Here is a 13,542-nt window from a genome sequence, read left to right on the forward strand (position 1 = left end):
TGCTCTAAACTTGTCAGTGTTTGTGGAGGGGAAAATTGACGTTCCCTGAAGGCACTGGCTCCAGGGAATATCAAAACCCCACCAGGATCTCCACTGATTCCCTGTAAATGCTAACGCCACCTCCAGCCACTATCCCGAAATTCCTATAAATATGAACGCCACCTCCAGCCACTATCCCGAAATTCCTATAAATATGAACGCCACCTCCAGCCACTATCCCGAAATCCCTATAAATATTAACACCAACTCCAGCCACTATCCCGAAATCCCTGTAAATACCAACGCCACCTCCAGCCACTATCCCGAAATCCCTGTAAATATTAACACCAACTCTAGTCACTATCCCTGAAATCCCTGTAAATATTAACACCAACTCCAGCCATTATCCCGAAATCCCTATAAATATTAATACCAACTCTAGTCACTATCCCGAAATCCCTATAAATATTAATACCAACTCTAGTCACTATCCCGAAATCCCTATAAATATTAACACCAACTCCAGCCATTATCCCGAAATCCCTATAAATATTAACACCAACTCTAGTCACTATCCCGAAATCCCTGTAAATATTAACACCAACTCCAGCCATTATCCCGAAATCCCTATAAATATTAACACCAACTCTAGTCACTATCCCGAAATCCCTGTAAATATTAACACCAACTCCAGCCATTATCCCGAAATCCCTGTAAATATTAACTCCAAGTCCTTCTCCAGAAATCCCCGTGAGTATTTCTGCCTGCTTCTCAACCTGGATTCCTTGTAAAAATAAACACTGACACTCTCTCCCCATGAATTGTTGCATGAAATAACACCCGACCCCTGCCCCTCCCTGGAATCTATGTGTGTAATAACATCAACCATTTCCCCCACCCCACCACGGAATCCCAGTGTCTGTTCAAAGGTTTTGAAGGTCATTTCCATCCAGGCAGCCTTCAGGCTTCTCTTTACCACAGCTCCAGCCTGTCCAGTTCACTGGGAAGATACATCTGCTTTCTGGAGACATTACTTATCACTGTGAGGACTTTATACCCTTGTAGTAGCTGTCACTGTAGGCCGCATTGACAAACTGGGTCAGGTTGTCAGTTTTCTCTGCGATTTCCAGCAGCACTGGGATCGTGTCATTCCTGTGGTTGTTCAGGTTTAACAGTGCCTTCAGCAAAGCAGTTTTCCCTGTCTCTGGGTCTGCAACAGATAAGACAGCAGATTGTAACATGGTCTGGCAGAAAAAAACAGGTCATTCAGCCCATCAAACCTTTCTATTTAGATTCCATGCTGGAACTCGTCTTTCCCTGATTTGAAATTGGAACAGGGGGACACCAGTCAACAGCTTGAGGTTACTTTCCCATCAAAGAACACGTGAGACAGACAAGGGAGTCCAGGGTTAAGGGGGAAGGTGGGGGGAGTTGAGTGGGTGGGGGTTGGGGGAGCTGGTGGTTGAGGCCACAATTAGTTCAACTTGATCTTATTGACTGTCAGAGTAATTGGAAAGGTCTACTCCTGCTCCTGAAGCCTATGGTGCCATGGAAAAAGCTGTCTGAAGGCATACGTGCATGAATCATTGAGATTTGCAGGGTAGGTTTGGGAAGTGGTCAATAAAGCAACGGAAATCCTGGGTTTTACACATGGGGCATAGAGTGCAGTTACAAGGGAGCTACGTTAAACATTTCAAAACTCTGATTCAGCTCCCCAACTGGAATATGGACACTACGCTTCAGGAAGGACGCGAAGGCATTAGGGAGAGTACAGAAACGATTGTGCATCAGTGACATAGATAGATTGGAGAAGCTGGGGCTGTTGTCCTTTGGAAAAGGTTGACTAGAGATTCCATTGAGGTGTCCAGAATCAGCGTGGGAGGTGGGAGAGCACAGGGGTGTGAGGGCTGAGAAGCTGGGCTGAAATGGAGGGTTTGACCAAGTGTCACCGAGATGTCTCCTTCTCTGAATTGGAAGCTTCCCCCCCTTCATGTTGGGGTTTTCAGCACGATGATGAAAGGGGTTTTAATCAAAAAGACATTGAATTCTCTTAGTGTCTGGTTGGGGTGGGTGGGCTGAGAAGGAGATGGAAGATTGCTCCTAAACTCGAAAAGACTTTGCTCGGACAGTAACAATACCACACAGAGTAGCTGAGGCAAATAGAGGAAGCTGGATAAACACACGAGACAGAAAGGAATAGAAGAGAGACTGTTCTGCTATTCAATATAACCATGGCTGATCATCCAACTCCATACCTTGTTCCCATATTGCCCCCGTACCCTTTGATTCCTTTAGCTGAAAGAACTATATCTAACTCATTACTGAAGACATTCGATGTTTTGCCCTCAACCACATTTTGTGGGAGAGAATTCCACAGGCTCCCCACTCTCTGGATGAAGACATTTCTCCTCATCTCGATCCTGAATGGTTTACCCTCACATCCTTAAACTGGGATCCTTGGTTCTGGATATCAGAAACACCCTTCCTGCATGCATTTTACCTAATCCTGCTCCAATTGCACAAGTTTCTCTAAGTTCTGCCCTCATTCTTTCAAACTCCAGTGAAGATAGTGCTAACCATTTCAGTTTCTGCTCATATGGTCAGTCCTGACACCCCAGGAGTCAGTCCGGTAAACATTTGTTCCACTCCCAGGTGGTATATATTGGTGAGGTTCAGTCAATTGACTGGCAGAAGGTTAATGTGGATCAGGAACCAGTTGGCTGTTTCCGTCCTGGAAGTTTCATGTAATTTTGAAAGGGACTCAGACTCAGGATTGGCTTTGCAGAGTCCAGGCCATCAAGACTAGAGGGTATAGGTTTAAGGTGAGAGGGGAAAGATTTAAAACGGGCTTGAGGGGTAACTTTTTCACACAGAGGGTTGTGCATACATGGAATGAACTGCCAGAAGGGTACAGTGCCAGTTTCCCCTGAGTGTGGAGACATTGCTTCAGCTCCTCCCTACACTCTACTGTGTGTTGCCATGGCATGTCCGACAGTTCCTTCCTCAGCACCTTCCCCTGCTGACCTATGGGAACAGCCAGCTGATATTGATTCCTCTTTCACAACTCACCACTCTCCCAGCAGTGAGGCTCGAACCCACAAATATCTGACTCAGGGACACGAGAACTTCCCACTGAGCCACAGCTGTTATGGGGGATGTTGAGATGTTAAGGGCTAATACATTCCCAGGGGACAGCACTATTTACCTGCCATGATGTACCTCTTTTCTGACTCTCGCATACACAACAACTGGATTGAAACATATCAGCTAGTTAGTATTTTCTGTTTGAAACAGTAGTATGTATCGACCTTTACACATCTTCTCATTTCTTGGCTTTGCAGTGTTAAAGTTTCACTTTTAGTACAACTTTTCTCAATCACATAATCACAGACCATAAGATTATAAGACATAGGAGCAGAAATTAAGCCATTTAGCCCATCGAGTCTGCTCTGCTATTCAATCATGGCTGATAGGCTTCTCAACCCCATTCTCCCGCTTTCTGTCTGTAACCCCTGATCCCCTTGATAATCAAGAACCTATCTACCTCAGTCTTAAATATACTCCATGGCCCGGCTTCCTCAGCCTTCTGTGGCAATGAGTTCCATAGATTCCCTATTCTCTGGCAGAAGAAGTTTCTCTTTAACTCTGTTGTAAAAGGCCTTCCCTTTACTCTAAGGCTGTGCCCTCGGCTCCTAGTCTCTCCTACCGATGGAAACATCTTCCCAACATCCACTCTGTCCAGGCCATTCAGTATTCTAAATCCTTCTAAATTCCATCAAATATAAGCCCAGAGTCCTCAGATGTTCCTGATATGTTAAGCTTTTCATTCCTGGAACCATTCTCATGAGCCTCCGCTGAACACACTCCAAGGCCAATACATCCTTCCTGAAATATGGGGCCCAAAACTGTGCACAATACTCCAAATACAGTCTGACCAGAGCCTTAGAGATTCGGAAGTACACCCCTGCTTTTATATTCAAGTCCTCTCAAAATAAATGCCATCATTGCCTTTGTCTTCCTAACTACTGACTCAACCTGCAAGTTTACCTTGACAGAATCCTGGACTACAACTCCCAAGTCTTTTTGCACTTCAGATTTCTAAATTTTATCCCTATTCAGAAAATAGTCCATGCCTCTAATCTTCCGACCAAAGTGCATGACCTTATACTTTCCCACATTGTACTCTATCTGCCACTTCTTTGCCCACTCTCCTAACCTGTCCAAATCTTTCTGCAGCACCCCGCCTCCTCAATGCTACCCGTCCCTTTACCTATCTTTGTATCATCTGCAAACTTAGCCAGGATATCCTCAGTTCCTCCATCTAGATCGTTAATGTATAAAGTGAAAAGTTGTGGTCCCAACACTGACCCTTACAGAACAAAGTTAAAAACCACCTGATGAAGGAGCGTCGCTCCGAAAGCTAGTGCTTCCAGATAAACCTGTTGGACTATAACCTGGTGTTGTGTGATTTTTAACTTTGTCCACCCCAGTCCAACACCAGCATCTCCACATCATGACTACTACCTTACGGAACTGAAAATGTGTTGCTGGAAAAGCGCAGCAGGTCAGGCAGCATCCAAGGAACAGGAGAATCGACGTTTCGGGCATAAGCCCTTCTTCAGGAGGCATTATCCTCCCACTCCACCAAGGATATGCAGGTCTTTGGACTCCTCCATCGCCAGATCACAACAAAACGACGGTTGGAGGAAGAGCGCCTCATCTTCCGCTTAGGAACCCTCCAACCACAAGGGATGAACTCGGATTTCACCAGTTTCCTCATTTCCCCTCCCCCCACCTTGTCTCAGTCAAATCCCTCGAATTCAGCACCGCCTTCCTAACCTGCAATCTTCTTCCTGACCTCTCCGCCCCCACCCCAGTCTGACCTATCACCCTCACCTTGACCTCTTTCCACCTATCACATTTCCGACGCCCCTCCCCCAAGTCCCTCCTCCCTACCTTTTATCTTAGCCTGCTGGACACACTTTCCAAATTCCTGAAGAAGGGCTTATGCCCGAAACGTCGATTCTCCTGTTCCCTGGATGCTGCCTGACCTGCTGCGCTTTTCCAGCAACACATTTTCAGCTCTGATCTCCAGCATCTGCAGACCTCACTTTCTCCTCAAAGATTACTACCTTACGGAACACCACTTGTCACCAGCTGCCATCCTGAGAAGGACCCTTTTATCCCCACTCTGCTTTCTGCCAGACAGCCATGTTAGTACCTTCTACCCATGTTAGCACCTTGCCCCTGAGACCATGGGCCCTTATCTTACTCAGCAGCCTCCTCTGCGGCACCTTGTCAAAGGCCTTCTTGAAGTCCAAGCAGGTAACGTCCATTGGCTCTCATTTCATCTAACCTGCTTGTTACTTCCTCAAAGAATTCTAGCAGATTTGTCAGGCATGATCTCCCCTTGATGAAACCATGCTGACTTTGCCCTATTTTACCATACACTTCCACGTATTCAGAAATCTCATCCTTCGCAATGGATTCCAGGATCTTACCCATGACTGAGATTAGGTTAATCGGTCTGTAATTTTTTGTCTTTTGCTTTACTCCCTTTTTAAACAAGGGTGTCATGTTAACGAGTTTCCAGTCTTCTGAGACCCTCCCTGATTCTAGCAATTCCTGAAAGATCACCACTAACGCCTCCACTATCTCTTCAGCTATCTCCCTTAGAACTCTGGGATGTAGTCCATCTGGTCCAGGTTATTTATCCACTTTCAGACCATTCAGTTTTTCTAGCACCTTCTCCTTGGTGATGGCCGCCATACTCAGCTCTGCCCCCTCACTGTATTGAAGTTTTTGGATATTACCTGTGTCTTCTACCATGAAGATTGCCACAAAGTAATTATTAAGTTCCTCAGCCATTTCCTTGTTCCCCACTAGTATTTCTGTGGCACCATTTTCCAGTGGCCCAATATCCACCTTTGCCTCTCTTGTGCACTTTATATATCTAAAGAAACTCTCACAGTCTTTGTTTATATTACTGGTGAGCTCACCCGCATATTTAACCTTCTCCCTCCTTATTTCCTCTTTTGTTGCCCTCTGTTGGTCTTTGTAAGCTTCTCAATCCTCTGGTTTCCCACTGCCCTTCACGACATTATCTGCTTTCTCTTTTGCTTTTACACTATCCCTGGCTTCCCCAGTCAGCCACGGTTGCCTCATCCTCCTTGTACCATGTTTCTTTTTCCTCAGGATGCCTCTCTCCTGTGTCTCCTGAATTACTCCCAGAAACTCCTGCCAATAATACCTGAATGCTGAAGCCAAACTAAGGATGGCAATATGAGAGGGTGAAGGTTAAATATGATCTTGAGATGTGTGGAAAGGACAGGAATAATTACCTCCCATTCCTTGCCAGTGAGTTATTCTGAAAGGTTTGTCCACACTGACTAAGAGGAGGATGGAAACTGGCTCAGCGCAGAGTCCTGGTCTTTTCTCCAAGCCCCACTGGTGGCTCTCAGAGCCCTGATTCAGTGTGGTGCCTCACATCGGTGTAAATATAGTATTGTATGTGTAAGAGAGGTCTCTGGTTTTTTGGATAGAGTCAAAATCAAATGTTTGTTTGTTCTCTTGACATGCTACAATATAGAAATGAACTGCATCTATGACAATGCATATTGTGAAAAAAGTATATTTTTGAAATAAAAAAAATTCTTAGTGCAACATAGAGGGGGTGCTGCACTGTTGGAGGTGTCACTTTTTGACGAGATGTTAATTTGAGCCCTCAACACAGGGGCTTATAAAAGATCCTTTGCCCACTGTTTCAAAGAAGGGGAGGAGAACCTCTGCAATGTCCTGAAACCAATATTTAATCCCACAACTAACATCCGTAAGGAATAAATTATCCGGATGTTATCAGATTGCAGGTTATGGGATCTTGTGCACAGATGGCAGCTGCATTTCTTAAATTACAACAGGGACTAGTTCAAAATGTACTTCCTTGACTGAAATATATGGGACATCCTGAGGTTTGAAAGGCACTACAGAGAGCCCTTCAAGCCTTCTTTAGTCCGTGTTGACACTGGGATGGGGTGCTGGACAGATAGCTGATACCCATGAGGGAGAAATCAGGAGGAGAACGAAGAAACCATACCTCTGAGCTTCCAGTCAGTGAGACGTTCATTGTTCTTGATCAGATACTCCAATAAGCCATCTAACTCACTGGCCTTGCCTCCAGACACCGCCTTAAACAGCCATTGCCACTCATAGGCTTTGAAGACCAAGTTTCCCTCACTGCTTCTGGCTGAACCTAAGGATTGCATCCTGTGTATAAGAAAAACTCTTTAATGCGACAGAAGAAATCAGTCAGATCACAAAATAAATTGCTTATACTCACTGACCAACTCTGGCTCCTTGTTCATCAACCCCTCCAAATTAAAATACCAATCTGTCCCTGGCGTTTCTGCTCACTATCCCTGGCGTTTCTGCTCACTATCCCTGGCATTGCTGCTCACTATCCCTGGCGTTTCTGCTCACTATCCCTGGCATTGCTGCTCACTATTCCTGGTGTTTCTGCTCATTATCCCTGGCATTGCTGCTCACTATCCCTGGCATTACTGCTCACTATCCCTGGCATTGCTGCTCACTATCCCTGGCATTACTGCTCACTATCCCTGGCATTGCTGCTCACTATCCCTGGCGTTTCTGCTCATTATCCCTGGCATTGCTGCTCACTATCCCTGACATTACTGCTCACTATCCCTGGCATTGCTGCTCACTATCCCTGGCATTGCTGCTCACTATCCCTGGCGTTTCTGCTCACTATCCCTGGCATTTCTGCTCACTACCCCTGGCGTTTCTGCTCACTATGCCTGGCGTTTCTGCTCACTATCCCTGGCATTGCTGCTCACTATCCCTGGCGTTTCTGCTCACTATCCCTGGCATTTCTGCTCACTATGCCTGGCATTACTGCTCACTATCCCTGGCATTTCTGCTCACTATCCCTGGCATTGCTGCTCACTATGCCTGGCGTTTCTGCTCACTATCCCTGGCATTTCTGCTCACTATCCCTGGCATTGCTGCTCACTATCCCTGGCATTACTGCTCACTATCCCTGGTGTTTCTGCTCACTATCCCTGACATTTCTGCTCACTATCCCTGACATTACTGCTCACTATCCCTGGCATTACTGCTCACTATCCCTGGCGTTTCTGCTCACTATCCCTGGCATTACTGCTCACTATCCCTGGCATTGCTGCTCACTATCCCTGGCATTACTGCTCACTATCCCTGGCATTGCTGATCACTATCCCTGGCATTACTGCTCACTATCCCTGGCATTGCTGCTCACTATCCCTGGCATTACTGCTCACTATCCCTGGCATTGCTGCTCACTATTCCTGGCGTTTCTGCTCACTATCCCAGGCATTACTGCTCACTATCCCTGGCATTGTTGCTCACTATCCCTGGCGTTTCTGCTCACTATCCCTGGCATTTCTGCTCACTATCCCTGGCATTACTGCTCACTATCCCTGACGTTTCTGCTCACTATCCCAGGCATTACTGCTCACTATCCCTGGCATTGTTGCTCACTATCCCTGGCGTTTCTGCTCGCTATCCCTGGCGTTTCTGCTCACTATCCCTGGCATTTCTGCTCACTATCCCTGGAATTACTGCTCACTATCCCTGGCGTTTCTGCTCACTATCCCTGGCATTGCTGCTCACTATCCCTGGCATTTCTGCTCACTATCCCTGGAATTACTGCTCACTATCCCTGGCATTACTGCTCACTATCCCTGGCATTGCTGCTCACTATCCCTGGCATTTCTGATCACTATCCCTGGCATTGCTGCTCACTATCCCTGGCATTACTGCTCACTATCCCTGACATTTCTGCTCACTATCCCTGGCATTACTGCTCACTATCCCTGGCATTGCTGCTCACTATCCCTGGAATTACTGCTCACTATCCCTGGCATTACTGCTCACTATCCCTGGCATTGCTGCTCACTATCCCTGGAATTACTGCTCACTATCCCTGGCATTTCTGATCACTATCCCTGGCATTACTGCTCACTATCCCTGGCATTTCTGATCACTATCCCTGGCATTGCTGCTCACTATCCCTGGCATTACTGCTCACTATCCCTGGCATTTCTGATCACTATCTCTGGCATTTCTGATCACTATCCCTGGCATTGCTGCTCACTATCCCTGGCATTGCTGCTCACTATCCCTGCCATTACTGCTCACTATCCCTGGAATTACTGCTCACTATCCCTGGCATTACTGCTCACTATCCCTGGAATTACTGCTCACTATCCCTGGCATTGCAGCTCACTATCCCTGGCATTACTGCTCACTATCCCTGGCGTTTCTGCTCACTATCCCTGGCAATGCTGCTCACTATCCCTGGAATTACTGCTCACTATCCCTGGCATTGCTGCTCACTATCCCTGGCATTACTGCTCACTATCCCTGGCATTGCTGCTCACTATACCTGGCATTGCTGCACACTATCCCTGGTGTTTCTGCTCACTATCCCTGGAATTACTGCTCACTATCCCTGGAATTACAGCTCACTATCCCTGGCATTGCTGCTCACTATCGCTGGCATTACTGCTCACTATCCCTGGCATTACTGCTCACTATCCCTGGCATTACTGCTCACTATCCCTGACATTTCTGCTCACTATCCCTGGCATTACTGCTCACTATCCCTGGCATTGCTGCTCACTATCCCTGGAATTACTGCTCACTATCCCTGGCATTACTGCTCACTATCCCTGGCATTGCTGCTCACTATCCCTGGAATTACTGCTCACTATCCCTGGCATTTCTGATCACTATCCCTGGCATTACTGCTCACTATCCCTGGCATTTCTGATCACTATCCCTGGCATTGCTGCTCACTATCCCTGGCATTACTGCTCACTATCCCTGGCATTTCTGATCACTATCTCTGGCATTTCTGATCACTATCCCTGGCATTGCTGCTCACTATCCCTGGCATTACTGCTCACTATCCCTGGAATTACTGCTCACTATCCCTGGCATTACTGCTCACTATCCCTGGAATTACTGCTCACTATCCCTGGCATTGCAGCTCACTATCCCTGGCATTACTGCTCACTATCCCTGGCGTTTCTGCTCACTATCCCTGGCAATGCTGCTCACTATCCCTGGAATTACTGCTCACTATCCCTGGCATTGCAGCTCACTATCCCTGGCATCACTGCTCACTATCCCTGGCATTGCTGCTCACTATACCTGGCATTGCTGCACACTATCCCTGGCGTTTCTGCTCACTATCCCTGGAATTACTGCTCACTATCCCTGGAATTACTGCTCACTATCCCTGGCATTGCTGCTCACTATCCCTGGCATTACTGCTCACTATCCCTGGAATTACTGCTCACTATCCCTGGCATTGCTGCTCACTATCCCTGGCATTGCTGCTCACTATCCCTGGCGTTTCTGCTCACTATCCCTGGCATTACTGCTCACTATCCCTGGCGTTTCTGCTCACTATCCCTGGCATTGCTGCTCACTTTGCCTGGCATTACTGCTCACTATCCCTGGCATTGCTGCTCACTATCCCTGGCGTTTCTGCTCACTATCCCTGGAATTACTGCCCACTATCCCTGGAATTACTGCTCACTATCCCTGACATTACTGCTCACTATTCCTGGCATTGCTGCTCACTATCCCTGGCATTACTGCTCACTATCCCTGGAATTACTGCTCACTATCCCTGGCGTTTCTGCTCACTATCCCTGGCATTTCTGCTCACTTTCCCTGGCATTACTGCTCACTATCCCTGGCATTGCTGCTCACTATCCCTGGCGTTTCTGCTCACTATCCCTGGAATTACTGCCCACTATCCCTGGAATTACTGCTCACTATCCCTGACATTACTGCTCACTATTCCTGGCATTGCTGCTCACTATCCCTGGCATTACTGCTCACTATCCCTGGAATTACTGCTCACTATCCCTGGCGTTTCTGCTCACTATCCCTGGCATTGCTGCTCACTATCCCTGGCATTGCTGCTCACTATCCCTGGCATTTATGATCACTATCCCTGACATTACTGCTCACTATCCCTGGAATTACTGCTCACAATCCCTGTCATTGCTGCTCACTATCCCTGGCATTGCTGCTCACTATCCCTGGCATTACTGCTCACTATCCCTGGCGTTTCTGCTCACTATCCCAGGCATTACTGCTCACTATCCCTGGCATTGTTGCTCACTATCCCTGGCATTGCTGCTCACTATCCCTGGCGTTTCTGCTCACTATCCCTGGCATTTCTGCTCACTATCCCAGGCATTACTGCTCACTATCCCTGGCATTGCTGCTCACTATCCCTGGCATTACTGCTCACTATCTCTGGCGTTTCTGCTCACTATCCCTGGCATTGCTGCTCACTATCCCTGACATTACTGCTCACTATCGCTGGCGTTTCTGCTCACTATCCCTGGCGTTTCTGCTCACTATCCCTGGCATTACTGCTCACTATCCCTGGCATTGCTGCTCACTATCCCTGGCGTTTCTGCTCACTATCCCTGGCATTGCTGCTCACTATCCCTGACATTACTGCTCACTATCCCTGGAATTACTGCTCACTATCCCTGGCGTTTCTGCTCACTATCCCTGGCATTACTGCTCACTATCCCTGGCATTGCTGCTCACTATCCCTGGCATTACTGCTCACTATCCCTGGCATTTCTGCTCACTATCCCTGGAATTACTGCTCACTATCCCTGGGGTTTCAGCTCACCATCCCTGGCATTACTGCTCACTATCCCTGGCATTGCTGCTCACTATCCCTGACATTACTGCTCACTTTCCCTGGCGTTTCTGCTCACTATCCCTGGCATTACTGCTCACTATCCCTGGCATTGCTGCTCACTATCCCTGACATTACTGCTCACTATCCCTGGCATTACTGCTCACTATCCCTGACATTACTGCTCACTATCCCTGGCGTTTCTGCTCACTATCCCTGGCATTGCTGCTCACTATCCCTGGCATTACTGCTCACTATCCCTGGCGTTTCTGCTCACTATCCCTGGCATTTCTGCTCACTACCCCTGGAATTACTGCTCACTATCCCAGGCATTACTGCTCACTATCCCTGGCATTGCTGCTCACTATCCCTAGCATTACTGCTCACTATCTCTGGCGTTTCTGCTCACTATCCCTGGCATTGCTGCTCACTATCCCTGGCATTACTGCTCACTATCCCTGGCATTGCTGCTCACTATCCCTGGCGTTTCTGCTCACTATCCCTGGCATTGCTGCTCACTATCCCTGGCATTACTGCTCACTATCTCTGGCGTTTCTGCTCACTATCCCTGGCGTTTCTGCTCACTATCCCTGGCATTACTGCTCACTATCCCTGGCATTGCTGCTCACTATCCCTGGCGTTTCTGCTCACTATCCCTGGCATTGCTGCTCACTATCCCTGGCATTGCTGCTCACTATCCCTGACATTACTGCTCACTATCCCTGGCATTACTGCTCACTATCCCTGACATTACTGCTCACTATCCCTGGCGTTTCTGCTCACTATCCCTGGCATTGCTGCTCACTATCCCTGACATTACTGCTCACTATCCCTGGCATTGCTGCTCACTATCCCTGGCGTTTCTGCTCACTATCCCTGGCATTGCTGCTCACTATCCCTGGCATTGCTGCTCACTATCTCTGGCGTTTCTGCTCACTATCCCTGGCGTTTCTGCTCACTATCCCTGGCATTACTGCTCACTATCCCTGGCATTGCTGCTCACTATCCCTGGCGTTTCTGCTCACTATCCCTGGCATTGCTGCTCACTATCCCTGGCATTGCTGCTCACTATCCCTGACATTACTGCTCACTATCCCTGGAATTACTGCTCACTATCCCTGGCGTTTCTGCTCACTATCCCTGGCATTACTGCTCACTATCCCTGGCATTGCTGCTCACTATCCCTGACATTACTGCTCACTATCCCTGGCGTTTCTGCTCACTATCCCTGGCATTACTGCTCACTATCCCTGGCATTGCTGCTCACTATCCCTGACATTACTGCTCACTATCCCTGGCATTACTGCTCACTATCCCTGGCATTGCTGCTCACTATCCCTGGCATTACTGCTCACTATCCCTGGCGTTTCTGCTCACTATCCCTGGCGTTTCTGCTCACTATCCCTGGCATTACTGCTCACTATCCCTGGCATTGCTGCTCACTATCCCTGGCATTACTGCTCACTATCCCTGGCGTTTCTGCTCACTATCCCTGGCATTGCTGCTCACTATCCCTGGCATTACTGCTCACTATCCCTGGCGTTTCTGCTCACTATCCCTGGCATTGCTGCTCACTATCCCTGGCATTGCTGCTCACTATCCCTGACATTACTGCTCACTATCCCTGGCATTACTGCTCACTATCCCTGACATTACTGCTCACTATCCCTGGCGTTTCTGCTCACTATCCCTGGCATTGCTGCTCACTATCCCTGGCATTACTGCTCACTATCCCTGGCGTTTCTGCTCACTATCCCTGGCATTTCTGCTCACTACCCCTGGAATTACTGCTCGCTATCCCAGGCATTACTGCTCACTATCCCTGGCATTTC

General features: G+C 47.9%; 1 protein-coding gene across 1 annotated transcript in view; it reads right to left on the reverse strand.

The window, feature by feature from the left end:
- Positions 1 to 13,542, reverse strand: part of LOC122564201 (transient receptor potential cation channel subfamily V member 1) — a 93,305-nt gene that overhangs the window by 62,474 nt on the left and 17,289 nt on the right. Inside the window, exons 3-4 of the mRNA XM_087977050.1 lie at positions 7,073 to 7,242; positions 1,037 to 1,189 (exon numbers count right to left, since the gene is read on the reverse strand). Coding sequence (XP_087833176.1) covers positions 1,037 to 1,189; positions 7,073 to 7,242 — 323 coding nt within the window. The remainder of the gene's footprint in view (positions 1 to 1,036; positions 1,190 to 7,072; positions 7,243 to 13,542) is intronic.

The sequence above is a fragment of the Chiloscyllium plagiosum genome, unplaced genomic scaffold (assembly GCF_037043375.1).
Source record: "Chiloscyllium plagiosum isolate Xiang-an unplaced genomic scaffold, Cpla_swu_hap1 HiC_scaffold_31, whole genome shotgun sequence".
NCBI lineage: Eukaryota > Metazoa > Chordata > Chondrichthyes > Orectolobiformes > Hemiscylliidae > Chiloscyllium > Chiloscyllium plagiosum.